This window comes from Coloeus monedula (genome assembly GCF_965178545.1).
Source record: "Coloeus monedula genome assembly, chromosome: 29".
Classification (NCBI taxonomy): Eukaryota; Metazoa; Chordata; class Aves; order Passeriformes; family Corvidae; genus Coloeus; species Coloeus monedula.
In genome coordinates this window covers 2,268,216-2,284,174 of record NC_138809.1, presented here as the reverse complement: position 1 = coordinate 2,284,174, position 15,959 = coordinate 2,268,216, and the positions used below count along the sequence as shown (strand labels likewise).

At 49.7% G+C, this 15,959-nt stretch overlaps 1 protein-coding gene across 1 annotated transcript in view; it reads right to left on the bottom strand.

Moving 5' to 3' along the window:
* Positions 1 to 15,959, bottom strand: part of DCAF8 (DDB1 and CUL4 associated factor 8) — a gene marked incomplete at its 3' end in the record, with an annotated part of 31,243 nt that overhangs the window by 816 nt on the left and 14,468 nt on the right. The window contains exons 7-13 of the mRNA XM_082298613.1: positions 14,562 to 14,672; positions 13,334 to 13,406; positions 13,044 to 13,101; positions 8,204 to 8,311; positions 3,223 to 3,353; positions 1,648 to 1,767; positions 1,437 to 1,553 (exon numbers count right to left, since the gene is read on the bottom strand). Of these exons, the coding sequence (XP_082154739.1) occupies positions 1,437 to 1,553; positions 1,648 to 1,767; positions 3,223 to 3,353; positions 8,204 to 8,311; positions 13,044 to 13,101; positions 13,334 to 13,406; positions 14,562 to 14,672 (718 nt within the window). The remainder of the gene's footprint in view (positions 1 to 1,436; positions 1,554 to 1,647; positions 1,768 to 3,222; positions 3,354 to 8,203; positions 8,312 to 13,043; positions 13,102 to 13,333; positions 13,407 to 14,561; positions 14,673 to 15,959) is intronic.

Below are 15,959 nucleotides of genomic sequence, written 5' to 3'. Positions count from 1 at the left end.
GAGGAAAAGAGGTGGAAAAGCAGAAGAGGTGGAAAAGAGGAGGAAAAGGGAGGAAAAGAGAAGGAAAAGGGAGGAAAGAGGAGGAAAAGGGAGGAAAAGAGAAGGAGAAGGGAGGAAAAGAGAAGGAAAATGGAGGAAAGAAGAAAAGAGGAGCAGCAGGAGAAGAGGAGAAGAAGCAGGAGAAGCAGGGAAAAAGGGAGAAAAGAGGAGGAAAAGAGGTGGAGAAGGGAGGAAAGAGAAGGAAAAGGGAGAAAAGAGGAGGAAAAGAGAAGGAGAAGGGAGGAAAGAAAAGGAGGAAAAGGAAGAAAAGAGAAGGAGAAGGGAGGAAAAGAGAAGGAAAAGGAAGAAAAGAAAAGGAAAAGGGAGGAAAGAAAAGGAGGAAAAGGAGGAAAAGAGAAGGAAAAGGAAGAAAAGAGAAGGAAAAGGAAGAAAAGAGGAGGCAAAAGGAGGAAAAGAGAAGGAAAAGGAGGAAAAGAGAAGGAAAAGGAGGAAAAGAGAAGGAAAAGGAAGAAAAGAGAAGGAAAAGGAGGAAAAGAGAAGGAAAAGGAAGAAAAGAGAAGGAAAAGGAAGAAAAGAGAAGGAAAAGGAGGAAAAGAGAAGGAAAAGGAGGAAAAGACAAGGAAAAGGAGAAAAAGAGAAGGAAAAGGAGAAAAAGAGAAGGAAAAGGAAGAAAACAGAAGGAAAAGGAGGAAAAGAGAAGGAAAAGGAAGAAAAGAGAAGGAAAAGGAGGAAAAGAGAAGGAAAAGGAAGAAAAGAGGAGGAAAAGGAAGAAAAGAGAAGGAAAAGGAAGAAAAGAGAAGGAAAAGGAAGAAAAGAGAAGGAAAAGGAAGAAAAGAGGAGGAAAAGGAAGAAAAGAGAAGGAAAAGGAAGAAAAGAGAAGGAAAAGGAAGAAAAGAGGAGGCAAAAGGAGGAAAAGAGAAGGAAAAGGAAGAAAAGAGAAGGAAAAGGAGGAAAAGAGAAGGAAAAGGAGGAAAAGAGAAGGAAAAGGAGGAAAAGAGAAGGAAAAGGAAGAAAAGAGGAGGCGAAGGGAGGAAAGAGAAGGAAAAGGAAGAAAAGAGAAGGAAAAGGAAGAAAAGAGAAGGAAAAGGAGGAAAAGAGAAGGAAAAGGAGGAAAAGAGAAGGAAAAGGAAGAAAAGAGAAGGAAAAGGAAGAAAAGAGAAGGAAAAGGAGAAAAAGAGAAGGAAAAGGAAGAAAAGAGGAGGCGAAGGGAGGAAAGAAAAGGAGGAAAAGGAGGAAAAGAGAAGGAAAAGGAAGAAAAGAGGAGGAAAAGGAAGAAAAGAGGAGGCGAAGGGAGGAAAGAGGAGGTGAAGGGAGGAAAGAAAAGGAGGAAAAGAGAAGGAAAAGGAGGAAAAGAGAAGGAAAAGGAGGAAAAGAGAAGGAAAAGGAGGAAAGCGGAGGCGAAGGGAGGAAGGAGGAGCAGAGCAGGGGCTCCGTACGCGGTGGTGGCGGCGCTGGCGCAGGTGGTGCATGAGGAACCAGAGCATGTGGCTGTCGAACATGTCCGTGTGGTGCAGGCTGTCCTCGTCCCGCTCCACCTTGTTCTTCTTGATCACCTGCGGCGGGAAGGGGCCGGAATTCCATGGGAAAGGCCGGGAAAAGGCCGGGATGAGCCCGGCCCCAGCCCCGGCCCCGGCCGAGCCCGCTGACCTCCTTGAGGCCCCGCAGCTCCGTGGGCGCCTCGGCCGTGGGCGCCCAAATCTTCACGTCGTGGTCCAGCCCGCTGGTGGCCAGCACGGGCAGGTGGGGGTGCGGCTCCAGGCAGTTCACCTGGAAAATCCATGGGAAAATGGGATTGGGAATGGGATTGGGAATGGGATTGGGAATGGGAATGGGGGAGGTGCAGCTCCAGGCAGTTCACCTGGAAAATCCGTGGGAAAGTGGGATTGGGAATGGGATTGGGAATGGGAATGGGGCAACTGACCCAGAGAGAGGGGGGTGAGGCTCCAGGCAGTTCACCTGGAAAATCCATGGGAAAAATGGGATTGGGAATGGGATTGGGATTGGGATTGGGGGAGGTGCAGATCCAGGCAGTTCACCTGGAAAATCCATGGGAAAAATGGGATTGGGAATGGGAATGGGATTGGGAATGGGATTGGGATTGGGAATGGGATTGGGATTGGGAATGGGAATGGGATTGGGGGAACTGAGCCACAGATGGAGTGAACTGGAAAAACCATGGGAAAAATGGGAATGGGATTGGGATTGGGATTGGGGGAGGTGCAGCTCCAGGCAGTTCACCTGAAAAATCCATGGGAAAAATGGGAATTGTGGGGTTTAGGGAGAGTTTTAGGGCTGGTTTGGGAGGGAAAAGGGGAGGAAAAAAGGGAGGAAAAAGAGGCAAAAAGGGGGAAAAAAGGGGGAAAAAACGGGAAAAGGGGGATGAATGTTTGGGGTGGGATTGGGGGAAATGGGGAATTTGGGAATTTGGGAATTCTGGGGCCTCACCCCTCAGGGAAACAGGACTGGGGTGATCCCGCTGCTTTTGGGGTGGAAACAGCGAGAAAAGGGGGATGAATGTTTGGGGAAAAATGGGTAAAAATGGGTAAAAATGGGGAATTTGGGGGGAAAAGGGAATAAAAAAGGGGGACAAAGGGGAAAAAAGGGAGGAAAAAAAGCAGAAAAAAGGGGGGAAAAGGGGGAAAAAAGGGGAAAAAAGGGAAAAAAGGGGGGAAAAGGGGGGAAAGGTGAGAAAAAGGGAAAAAAGGGGGAAAAAGGGGGAAAAAGGGGGAAAAAGGGGGAAAAAGGGGGAAAAAGGGGGAAAAAGGGGGGAAAAGGGGGGGAAAGGGGGGGAAAGGGGGGGAAAGGGGGAAAAAGGGGGAAAAAGGGGGAAAAAGGGGGAAAAAGGGGGAAAAAGGGGGAAAAAGGGGGAAAAAGGGGGAAAAAGGGGGAAAAAGGGGGAAAAAGGGGGAAAAAGGGGAAAAAAGGGGAAAAAGGGGGAAAAAGGAAAAAAGGGGGGAAAGGGGGAAAAAGGGGGAAAAAAGGGGAAAAATGGGGAAAAATGGGGATGAATGTTTGGGGTGGGATTGGGGAATTTGGGGAATTTGGGAATTTGGGAATTCTGGGGCCTCACCCCTCAGGGAAACAGGACTGGGGTGATCCCGCTGCTTTTGGGGTGGAAACAGCGAGAAAAGGGGGATGAATGTTTGGGGAAAAATGGGTAAAAATGAGTAAAAATGGGGAATTTGGGGAAAAATGGGGAATTTGGGAATTCTGGGGCCTCACCACTCCGCCCTTGTCCCCTTCCATGAACTGCACGATCTGGCAGGAGGATTTTTCCCACAGGAAAATGTGGCCGCAGTCGCTGCCGCTCACCACGAACTCGCTCTTGGGGCCGTAGAAATTCACCCCTTTCACTGGAAAAACGAGGAAAAAAAAGGGAAAAACGGGAAAAAACCGGGAAAAACGGGAATTCAGGGCTTGTGCCAAGAATTCCCAGCTGGGAAAGCGCGGAGCTGCTTCCCAAAAGGGTTCTCAGGGATGCCACAGGGGAGGCCCGGGGGCTCAGGGAGGGTTGAGGGGCGGGGAAATGAGGGAGGGGGTGAAAGGAGCTGAAAAGTTGGGAATTTGGGGGAGTTTGGGGGATTTTGGGGGATTTGGGGGATTTGGGGAATGCTGGGGGATCCCAGGTTTTTCTTCTCTTCCTTGTTCTTCCTTCTCTTCCCTGGTTTTTCTTCTTTTCCCACTTTTTCCTTCTCTTCCTCTTTTTTCTTCTCTTCTCCCACTTTTTCCTTCTCTTCCCTCTTTTTCCTTCTTTTCCCCCTTTTTCCTTCCCCCTTTTCCTTCTCTTCCCTTTTTCCTTCTCTTCCCTCTTTTTCTTCTCTTCCCCTTTTTCCTTTTCTTCCCACTTTTTCCTTCTCTTTTTCTTCCCTCTTTTTCCTTCTCTTCCCTGTTTTTTCTTTTCCCCTTCTTCCCTCTCTTCCCAGTTTTTCCTTCTCTTCCCACTTTTTCCTTCCCTTTTTCCTTCTCTTCCACTTTTTCCTTCTTTTCCCTCTTTTTTCTTCCCCCTTTTTCCTTCTCTTCCCTTTTTTTCTTCTCTTCCCCTTTTTCCTTCTCTTCCTCTTTTTCTTTTTCCTCTTTTTCCTTCTCTTCCCACTTCTTCCTTCTCTTCCCCCTTTTTTTCCTTCTCTTCTCCTTTTTCCTTTTCTTCCCTCTTTTTCCCTCTCTTCCCACTTTTTCCTTCTTTTCCCTCTTTTTTCTTCCCTTTTTCCTTCTCTTCCCCTTTTTTTCTTCTCTTCCCTATTTTCCCTCTTTTTCCTTCTCTTCCCTGTTTTTTCTTTTCCCCTTCTTCCCTCTCTTCCCAGTTTTTCCTTCTCTTCCCACTTTTTCCTTCCCTTTTTCCTTCTCTTCCCACTTTTCCTTCCCTTTTTCCTTCTCTTCCCACTTTTCCTTCTTTTCCCTTTTTCCTTCCCCCTTTTTCCTTCTCTTCCCCCTTTTTTTTCTTCTCTTCCCCCTTTTTTTTCCTTCTCTTCTCCTTTTTCCTTCTCTTCCCACTTTTTCCTTCTTTTCCCTCTTTTTTCTTCCCCCTTTTTCCTTCTCTTCCCCTTTTTTTCTTCTCTTCCCCTTTTTTCCTTCTCTTCCCTCTTTTCCCCCCTTTTTCCTTCTCTTCCCACTTTTTTCCTTCTCCTTTTTCCTTCTCTTCCCCTTTTCCTTTTCTTCCCTCTTTTTCCTTCTCTTCCCTGTTTTTTCTTCTTTTCCCCTTTTTCCTTTTCTTCCCCCTTTTTCCTTCTCTTCCCACTTTTTCCTTCTTTTCCCTCTTTTTTCTTCCCCCTTTTTTTCCTCTCTTCCCCTTTTTCCTTCTCTTCCCTCTTTTTCCCTTTCTCTGCTTTTCCCCTCTTTCCCCCCCTTTATTCCCATTTTTTCCCCTCCTCTTTCCCTTTTCCCCCTTTTTCCCCTTCCCCCAATTTTTCCTCTTCCCATTTTCCCCTTTTTCCTTTTCCCCTTTTCCCCCTTTTTTTCTCCTTTTTCCCCCTCTTCCTCGAGGATTTTTGGGAGATTTTGGGATCCCCCAAACCCCTCCTGGCTGGAGGCAGATTTGGGGCTTTCGGGGAAGGATTTCAGGAGGATTTGGGGAATTTTTGGGGTGGATTTGGGGGGGTTTTGGAAGATTTGGGGTGGATTTGGGATGGATTTTGGGGTGATTCTGAGGAAGATTTGGGGCTGATTTTGTGAGGATTTAGGGCTGATTTGGGGCTGATTTTTTGGGCTGATTTGGGGCTGATTTTGGGCCAATTGGGAGTGATTTAGGGCTGATTTTTTGGGGTGATTTGGGGCTGATTTAGGGCTGTTTTAGGGCTGATTTGGGTCTGATTTGGGGCTGATTTTTTGGGCTGTTTTAGGGCTGATTTGGGTCTGATTTGGGGCTGATTTTTTGGGCTGATTTGGGGCTGATTTGGGGCTGATTTTCTGGGCTGATTTGGGGCTGATTTTCAGTTGATTTAGGGCTGATTTTTTGGGCTGTTTTAGGGCTGATTTGGGACTGATTTGGGGCTATTTTAGGGCTGATTTGGGGCTGTTTTAGGGCTGTTTTAGGGCTGATTTTCAGTTGATTTAGGGCTGATTTGGGGCCAATTTGGGGCTGATTTTTTGGGGTGATTTGGGGCTGATTTCGGGCTGTTTTAGGACTGACTTGGGGCTGATTTTTTGGGCTGATTTACGGCTGATTTAGGGCTGATTTTTTGGGCTGATTTGGAGCTGATTTTTTGGGGTGATTTGGGGCTGTTTTGGGGCTGATTTAGGGCCAATTTGGAGCTGATTTTTTGGGGTGATTTGGAGCTGATTTTTTGGGGTGATTTGGGGCTGTTTTAGGACTGACTTGGTGCTGATTTGGGGCTGATTCAGGGCTGATTTTTTGAGGTGATTTGGGGCTGATTTGGGGCTGATTTTTGGGCTGATTTGGGGCTAATTTAGGGCTGATTTGGGGCTGGTTTTTTTGGCTGGTTTGGGGCTGATTTTTTTGGGCTGATTTTGGGCTGTTTTAGGACTCATTTGGGGCTGATTTTTTGGGGTGATTTTGGGCTGTTTTAGGACTGACTTGGGGCTGATTTGGGGCTGTTTTTTTGGGCTGATTTTTGGGCTGCTTTTGGGCTGTTTTAGGACTCATTTGGGGCTGATTTTTTGGGGTGATTTTGGGCTGTTTTAGGACTGACTTGGGGCTGTTTTTTTGGGCTGATTTTTGGGCTGTTTTGGGGCTGTTTTAGGGCTGATTTGAGGCTAATTTAGGGCTGATTTTTTGGACTGTTTTTTTTGGCTGTTTTTTTGGGCTGTTTTAGAGCTGATTTGGGGCTGATTTTGGGGCTGATTTGGAGCTGTTTTTGGGGCTGATTTGGAGCTGTTTTAGGGCTGATTTTGGGCTGTTTTGGGGCTGTTTTGGGGCTGATTTTCAGGAGGAATTTGGGTTGCTTGGGGGGATTTTGGGGTGTTTCGGGATGGATTTTGGATCTTTCTCCCCTCACCTGTGGTGCTGCTCAGATGCTCTGGGGCTCAGATTTTGGGGGGATTTTGGGGGAATTTTGGGATGGTTCTGGGAGGATTTGGGGGGGATTTTGAGGTGATTTGAGGGAGATTTTTTGGGGAGGATTTTGGGTTGATTTTGGGGAAGATTCTGAGGGTACTTTTGGGTGGATTTAGGGCTGGTTTGGGGTTGATTCTGGGGGTAGTTTTGGATGGGTTTTGGGGTGATTTAGGGCTGATTGAGGGTTGATTTTGGGCTGATTTTGGGGGTATTTTGGGGTCGATTTAGGGCTGATTTAGGGGTATTTTGGGATGGATTTAGGACTGGTTTAGGGTTGGTTTTGGGCCGGTTTAGGGCCGGTTTTAGGGCCAGTTTTAGAGCTGGTTTAGGGACAGTTTCAGGGCTGGTCTTAGGGCCGGTTTAGGGCCGGTTTGGGGCCGGTTTGGGGCCAGTTTGGGGCCGGTTTGGGGCCGGTTTGGGGCCGGTTTAGGGCTGGTTTGGGGCTGGTTTAGGGCTGGTTTAGGGCCAGTTTAGGGCCGGTTTAGGGCTGGTTTAGGGCCGGCTTAGGGCCAGTTTTAGAGCTGGTTTAGGGACAGTTTCAGGGCTGGTTTAGGGCCGGTTTAGGGCTGGTTTAGGGCTGGTTTAGGGCCGGTTTAGGGCCGGTTTGGGGCCGGTTTAGGGCCGGTTTAGGGCCGGTTTGGGGCCGGTTTAGGGCCGGTTTAGGGCCAGTTTAGGGCCGGCTTAGGGCCAGTTTAGGGCCGGCTTAGGGCCGGTTTAGGGCCGGTTTAGGGCCGGTTTAGGGCTGGTTTGGGGCTGGTTTAGGGCCGGTTTGGGGCCGGTTTGGGGCCGGTTTAGGGCCGGTTTGGGGCCGGTTTAGGGCCGGTTTAGGGCCGGTTTAGGGCCGGTTTGGGGCCGGTTTAGGGCCGGTTTAGGGCCGGTTTAGGGCCGGTTTGGGGCCGGTTTAGGGCCGGTTTGGGGCTGGTTTAGGGCCGGTTTAGGGCCGGTTTGGGGCCGGTTTGGGGCCGGTTTGGGGCCGGTTTAGGGCCGGTTTGGGGCCGGTTTGGGGCCGGTTTGGGGCCGGTTTGGGGCCGGTTTAGGGCCAGTTTAGAGCCGGCTTAGGGCCGCTTTAGGGCCGGTTTAGGGCCGGTTCAGGCCCGGTTCAGGCCCCATTCAGGCCCGGTTTCAGGCCCGGTTCAGGCCCGGTTCAGGCCCCGTTCAGGCCCCGTTCAGGCTCGGTTCAGGCCCGGTTCAGGCCCAGTTCCGGCCCGGTTTAGGGCCGGTTCAGGCCCCATTTAGGCCCGGTTCAGGCCCCGTTCAGGCCCGGTTCAGGCCCGGTTCAGGCCCGGTTCCGGCCCGGTTCAGGCCCGGTTCAGGCCCCGTTCAGGCCTGGTTCAGGCCCCGTTCAGGCCCGGTTCTGGCCCGGTTCAGGCCCGGTTCAGGCCCGGTTCAGGCCCGGTTTAGGCCCGGTTCAGGCCCGGTTCAGGCCCCGTTCAGGCCCGGTTTCAGGCCCCGTTCAGGCCCGGTTCAGGCCCGGTTCAGGCCCCGTTCAGGCCCGGTTCAGGCCCGGTTTAGGCCCCGTTCAGGCCCGGTTTCAGGCCCGGTTCAGGCCCGGTTTAGGCCCGGTTTAGGCCCGGTTCAGGCCCGGTTCCGGCCCGGTTCAGGCCCGGTTCCGGCCCGGTTCAGGCCCGGTTCCGGCCCGGTTCAGGCCCGGTTCCGGCCCCGTTCAGGCCCGGTTCCGGCGCGCTCCCTGACCTGTGGCGTTGTTGCGGTGGCCCTTGTAGCGCCGGCTGTACTGGGCGCCGTCGCTGTGCGCGGAGTCGAAGAGGTAAATGTCCTCATCGTTGTAGGAGGCCAAGAGCTCTGCACGGCCCAGAACGGTCAGAAACGGGGAAAAACGGGGGAAAATGGGGAAAAATGGGGGGGAAATGGGGAAAAATGGGGAAAAATGGGGAAAAATGGGGGGGAAATGGGGAAAAATGGGGAAAAATGGGGAAAAATGGGGGGGAAATGGGGAAAAATGGGGAAAAATGGGGAAAAATGGGGGGGAAATGGGGAAAAATGGGGAAAAATGGGGGGGAAATGGGGAAAAATGGGGAAAAATGGGGGGGAAATGGGGAAAAATGGGGGGAAATGGGGAAAAATGGGGGGAAAAGGGGAAAAATGGGGGGGAAATGGGGAAAAATGGGGGGGAAATGGGGAAAAATGGGGGGGAAATGGGGAAAAATGGGGGGGAAATGGGGAAAAATGGGGGAAATGGGGAAAAATGGGGGGAAATGGGGAAAAATGGGGGGGAAATGGGGAAAATGGGGGGGAAATGGGGAAAAATGGGGAAAAATGGGGGGAAATGGGGAAAAATGAGGGGAAAAGGGGGAAAAATGGGGGAAATGGGGAAAAATGGGGGGAAATGGGGAAAAATGGGGAAAAATGGGGGGAAATGGGGAAAAATGGGGAAAAATGGGGAAAAATGGGGAGGAAAAGGGGAAAAATGGGGAAAAATGGGGGGAAATGGGGAAAAATGAGGGGAAAAGGGGGAAAAATGGGGGAAATGGGGAAAAATGGGGGGAAATGGGGAAAAATGGGGAAAAATGGGGGGAAACGGGGAAAAATGGGGGGGAAATGGGGAAAAATGGGGAAAAATGGGGGGAAATGGGGAAAAATGAGGGGAAAAGGGGGAAAAATGGGGGAAAGGGGAAAAATGGGGGGAAAAGGGGGAAAAATGGGGGGGAAATGGGGGAAAATGGGGGGGAAATGGGGAAAATTGGGGGGAAAATGGGGAAAAATGGGGGAAAGGGAAAAAATGGGGGGAAAAGGGGGAAAAATGGGGGGAAATGAGGAAAAACCAGCAGGAAATGGGGAAAAACGGGGGGAAATGGGGAAAAATGGGGGGAAACGGGGAAAAATGGGGGGAAATGGGGAAAAATGGGGAGGAAAAGGGGGGAAATGGGAAAAATGGGGGGAAATGGGGAAAAATGGGGAAAAATGGGGGGAAATGGGGAAAAATGGGGGGAATGGGGAAAAATGGGGGGAAATGGGGAAAAATGGGGAGGAAATGGGGAAAAACGGGGGGAAATGGGGAAAAATTGGGAAAATGGGGAAAAATGGGGAAAAACAGCAGGAAAAAGGGAAAAATGGGGGGGAAAGGGGGAAAACCAAGGGGGGAATGGGGAAAAACGGGGGGGAAATGGGGAAAAACAACAGGAAAATGGGAAAAACGTGGGGGAATTGGGGAGAAACAGCAGGAAAAAGGGAAAAAATAGGGGGAAAATGGGGAAAATAGGAGGAATAATCCAGGAAAATATCAAGAAATTGGTAAAAAACAGCAGGAAAAAGGGAAAAAATGGGGAAATTGGGAAAAACGGCGGGAAAATGGGGAAAGATGGGTGGGAAAGAGGGGAAAGGGGGGGGAAATGGGAAAAAGCAGAGGGGAAATGGGGAAAAAGAGCAGGAAATTGGGAAAAAGAGCAGGAAATTGGGGAAAAAGAGCAGGAAAATGGGAAAACCAGCAGGAAATTGGAACCCCCACCCTATTTTCCCCCCCAAAACCCCCGAATTTTCCCAAAAAAAACCCCACCTGCTTTCCAAAAAAATTCCGTTTTCTCCCCAAAACCGTTTTTTTTCCCCCAAGAAATGCCCGGGTTTCCCAAACCAGCCCCGTTTCCCCCCAAAATGCCCCAAAAATCCCATTTCCCAAAGGGTTTTTGCTTCCCAAAAAAAACCTTTTCCAAAAACCGTCCCCAAAAGAAGAAGTTTTCGGCCAAAAAACCCCAAAACCCCCAAATTTTCCCCAAAACCCCCAAATTTTCCCCAAAACCCCTTGAATTTTCCCCCCAAAAAACCCCAAATTTCCCCCCAAAACCCCCGAATTTTCCCCCCAAAAAATCTGAATTTTCCCAAAAACCCCCGAATTTTCCCCCCAAAACCTGAAATTTTCCCCCCAAAACCCCCAAATTTCCCCCCAAAACCCCCCGAATTTTTCCCAAAAAAAGCCCAAATTTTCCCCAAAAACCCCAAATATTCCCCAAAACCCCCAAATTTCCCCCAAAACCCCAAATTTTCCCAAAACCCCCCAAATTTCGCCCCAAACCCCCCAAATTTTCCCCAAAACCCCTGAATTTTCCCCCAAAACCCCAAATTTTCTCCAAAAACCCCGAATTTTCCCCAAAAAACCCAAAATTTCCCCCCAAAACCCCCCAAATTTTCCCAAAAACCACCCTGAATTTTCCCCCAAAAACCCCAAATTTCCCCCCAAACCCTCAAATTTTCCCCCAAAACCCCCAAATTTCGCCCAAAAAACCCCGAATACTCCCCAAAACTCCCATATTTTCCCCAAAACCCCAAATTTTCCCTAAAAAAATCCAAATTTTCTCCAAAAAACCCCAAATTTTCCCCCAAAACCCCCAATTTTTCCCCAAAACCCCCAAATTTTGCCCAAAAAAACCCAAATTTTCCCCAAAACCCCGAATTTTCCCCCAAAACCCCAAATTTTCCCCAAAAACCCCAAACTTTCCCACAAAAACCCCAAATTTTCCCCCCCAAACCCACCAAATTTCCCCCAAAACCCCAAATTTTGCCCAAAAAACCCCCGAATTTTTCCCAAAAAACCCCAAATTTTCCCCAAAAACCCCCGAATTTTCCCCAAAAAACCCAAATTTTCCCCAAAAACCCCCAAATTTTCCCCAAAACCCCTTGAATTTTCCCCCCAAAAAACCCCAAATTTCCCCCCAAAACCCCCGAATTTCCCCCAAAAAATCTGAATTTTCCCAAAAACCCCCAAATTTTCCCCCCAAAACCCGAAATTTTCCCCCCAAAACCCACAAATTTTCCCCCAAAACCCCCCGAATTTTTCCCAAAAAAACCCCAAATATTCCCCAAAACCCCCAAATTTTGCCCAAAAAACCCCCGAATTTTTCCCAAAAAACCCCAAATTTCCCCCAAACCCCCCAAATTTCCCCCCAAAAAACCCAAATTTCCCCAAAGCCCCTCCTGTTCTCTCCAAAAAATCCAGGTTCTTTTGGGGGAAAATTCGGGTTTTTTGGGCAAGCAGCTGAAGTTTGTGGGAAAATTGGAGTTTTTGGGGCAGAAATTGGATTTTTTGGGGGGAAAATGGGAAATTTTGGGGCAGAAATTGGATTTTTGGGGGGAAAAGGGGAGATTTTGGGGCAGAAATTGGATTTTTTGGGCAAATGAGGGGACTTTGGGGCAGAAATTGGATTTTTTGGGGGAAAAGGGGAGATTTTGGGGCAGAAATTGGATTTTTGGGGGGAAAAGGGGAGATTTTGGGGCAGAAATTGGATTTTTTGGGCAAATGAGGGGACTTTGGGGCAGAAATTGGATTTTTGGGGGGAAAATGGGAAATTTTGGGGCAGAAATTGGATTTTTGGGGGGAAAAGGGGAGATTTTGGGGCAGAAATTGGATTTTTGGGGCAAATGAGGGGAATTTGGGGCAGAAATTGGATTTTTTGGGGAAAATGGGAGATTTTGGGGCAGAAATTGGATTTTTTGGGGGAAACGGGAAATTTTGGGGGAAAAATTGGATTTTTGGGGGAAATGAGGGGAATTTGGGGCAGAAATTGGATTTTTTGGGGGAAAATGAGGGGAATTTGGGGCAGAAATTGGATTTTTTGGGGGAAACGGGAAATTTTGGGGGAAAAATTGGATTTTTGGGGGAAATGAGGGGAGATTTTGGGGCAGAAATTGGATTTTGGGGGAAATGAGGGGAGATTTTGGGGCAGAAATTGGATTTTTTGGGGGAAAATGGGAAATTTTGGGGGAAAAATTGGATTTTTTTGGGGGAAATGGGAAATTTTGGGGCAGAAATTGGATTTTTGGGGCAAATGAGGGGAATTTGGGGCAGAAATTGGATTTTTTGGGGAAAATGGGAGATTTTGGGGCAGAAATTGGATTTTTTGGGGAAAACGGGAAATTTTGGGGGAAAAATTGGATTTTTGGGGGAAATGAGGGGAATTTGGGGCAGAAATGGGATTTTTTGGGGGAAAATGAGGGGAATTTGGGGCAGAAATTGGATTTTTGGGGGGAAAATGGGAAATTTTGGGGCAGAAATTGGATTTTTTTGGGGGAAACGGGAAATTTTGGGGGAAAAATTGGATTTTTGGGGGAAATGAGGGGAATTTGGGGCAGAAATTGGATTTTTTGGTGGGAAATGAGAGGAATTTGGAGCAGAAATTGGATTTTGGGGGATATGAGGGGAGATTTTGGGTCAGAAATTGGATTTTTGGGGGAAAATGAGGGGAATTTGGGGAAAAAATTGGGATTTTTTGGGGGGAAATGAGGGGAATTTGGGGCAGAAATTGGATTTTTGGAGGCAAATGAGGGGAATTTGGGGCAGAAATTGGATTTTTGGGGGCAAATGAGGGGAATTTGGGGCAGAAATTGGAATTTTGGGGGAGATTTTTGGGCAGAAATTGGATTTTTGGGGGCAAATGAGGAGATTTTGGGGCAGAAATTGGATTTTTGGGGGGAAAATGAGGGGAATTTGGGGCAGAAATTGGATTTTTGGGGGGAAAAGGGGAGATTTTGGGGCAGAAATTGGATTTTGGGGGAAATGAGGGCAATTTGGGCCCCCCAGGCTCACCGGAGCCGTCGTGGCTGTAGACCAGGCAGGTGATGTTGGCTTTGGAGTCGCTGCTCACCTGGAAAATCGGGAAAACCTCGGATCCTGCTCCTTTTCCTGGGAATTCCGAGCCTCCCACCCCCGGGCAGGGATGGAGGGAGGCAGAAATTTGGGATGGAGGGGAAAAATTCCCGAAAAAAAGGAGATTTCAGGGAGTTTTTGCCGCCTTTTCCCATGGGATCGCTCCGGGGTGATCCCAGCTGCAATCCCAGTGCTCCCAGTGCTCCCAGTGCTCCCAGTATTCCCAGTACCAGGTGGTGGGGGCAGAACTTCTTCAGGACTCCGTTGTTCTCGTTCTCGTCGATTTTTCTCTGGTCGTAAATCCTGCAGGAATCGGGGGGGAAAAGGGTTGGGATCCACTGCAGGAAAAGGGTTGGGATCCACTGCAGGAAAAGGGTTGGGATCCACTGCAGGGGGAAAAAAAAGGGTTGGGATCCACTCCAGGAAAAGGGTTGGGATCCACTCCGGGGGGGAAAAGGGTTGGGATCCACTGCAGGAAAAGGGTTGGGATCCACTGCAGGGGGAAAAAAAGGGTTGGGATCCACTCCAGGAAAAGGGTTGGGATCCACTCCAGGAAAAGGGTTGGGATCCATTCCAGGGGGAAAAAGGGTCGGGATCAACTCCAGGAAAAGGGTTGAGATCCATTCCAGGGAGGAAAGGGGTTGGGATCCACTCCAGGGGGAAAAAAAGGGGTTGGGATCCACTCCAGGGGGGAAAAAGGGTCGGGATCCACTGCAGGAAAAGGATTGGGATCCACTGCAGGAAAAGGCTTGGGATCCACTCCAGGAAAAGGGTTGGGATCCACTCCAGGGGAAAAAAAGGGGTTGGGATCCACTCCAGGGGAAAAAAAAGGGTTGGGATCCACTCCAGGGGGAAAAAGGGTTGGGATCCACTGCAGGAAAAGGGTTGTTATCCACTCCAGGAAAAGGGTTGGGATCCACTCCAGGGGGGAAAGGGGTTGGGATCCACTCCAGGAAAAGGGTTGGGATGCACTCCAGGGGAAAAAAAAAAGGGTTGGGATCCATTCCAGGAAAAGGGTCGGGATCCACTCCAGGAAAAGGGTCGGGATCCACTCCAGGGGAAAAAAAAAAGGGTTGGGATCCACTCCAGGAAAAGGGTTGGGATCCACTCCAGGGGGGCTTTGATCCCAAAAAATCCCCTCTGCGAGCTCCAGAATCCCATCCTAAAATTCCCTGGGATTTGGGGCTGGAACAGGCCCGGATTTGGGGCTGCAATGCTGTTGCCATGCCTGGATTTGGGCTGAAGAATCCCAGGATTTGGGCTCTCCCAGTGCTCCCAGTTTGGCCTCTCCTCACGAACTGGTCCAAAGTTGGGGAGGGAAAGCATGGATTTGGGAAAGGGTGGGAAAAGGTGGATTTGAAAAAAGGGGAATTGGGCAAGGGAATCCTTGGATTTGGGCTGAAGAATCCCGGGATTTGGGCTCTCCCAGTGCTCCCAGTGCTCCCAGTTTGGCCCCACCTGACGAACTGGTCGCGGCCGCCGACGGCGAACTGGGAGGTGTTGGCGGGGTTGACGAAGATGGTGTAGAGGCCGACCTTCTTCTCCTTCTCCTTGGTCACCACCAGTTTCCTGGGAAAAGCCGGGATCAGCCCCTAAGCCCAGCCTAAACCCCCCTAAGGCCAGCCTAAATCCCCTAATCCCAGCCTAAATCCCCTAATCCCAGCCTAAATCCCCTAAAGCCAGCCTAAATCCCCTAATCCCAGCCTAAATCCCCCCTAAACCCAGCCTAAATCCCCTAATCCCAGCCCAAATCCCCTAATCCCAGCCTAAATCCCCTAATCCCAGCCTAAACCCCCCTAAGGCCAGCCCAAATCCCCTAATCCCAGCCTAAATCCCCTAATCCCAGCCTAAATCCTCTAATCCCAGCCTAAATCCCCTAATCCCAGCCTAAATCCCCTAATCCCAGCCTAAATCCCCTAATCCCAGCCTAAATCGCCTAATCCCAGCCTAAATCCCCTAATCCCAGCCTAAACCCCCCTAAGGCCAGCCTAAATCCCTAATCCCAGCCTAAATCCCCTAAACCCAGCCTAAATCCCCTAATCCCAGCCTAAATCCCCTAATCCCAGCCTAAATCCCCCCTAAACCCAGCCTAAATCCCTAATCCCAGCCTAAATCCCCTAATCCCAGCCTAAATCCCCTAAACCCAGCCTAAATCCCCTAATCCCAGCCTAAATCCCCCCTAAACCCAGCCTAAATCCCCTAATCCCAGCCTAAATCCCCTAAAGCCAGCCTAAATCCCCTAAAGCCAGCCTAAATCCCCTAATCCCAGCCTAAATCCCCCCTAAACCCAGCCTAAACACCCTAATCCCAGCCTAAACCCCCTAATCCCAGCCTAAATCCCCCCTAAACCCAGCCTAAATCCCCTAATCCCAGCCTAAATCCCCTAAACCCAGCCTAAATCCCCTAAGGCCAGCCCAAACCCCCCCTAAACCCAGCCTAAACACCCTAATCCCAGCCTAAACCCCCTAATCCCAACCTAAATCCCCTAATCCCAGCCTAAATCCTCTAATCCCAGCCTAAATCCCCTAATCCCAGCCTAAATCCCCTAAACCCAGCCTAAATCCCCTAAACCCAGCCTAAATCCCCTAATCCCAGCCCAAATCCCCTAAACCCAGCCTAAATCCCCTAATCCCAGCCTAAACCCCCTAATCCCAGCCTAAATCCCCTAATCCCAGCCTAAACCCCCTAATCCCAGCCTAAATCCCCTAAGGCCAGCCTAAATCCCCTAATCCCAGCCCAAATCCCCTAAACCCAGCCCAACCTCCCCCCTAAACCCAGCCTAACTCCCCCTTAAACCCAGCCCAAATCCCCCAAAATCCCCATTTTTCCCCCCAAAATCCCCATTTTTCCCCAAAA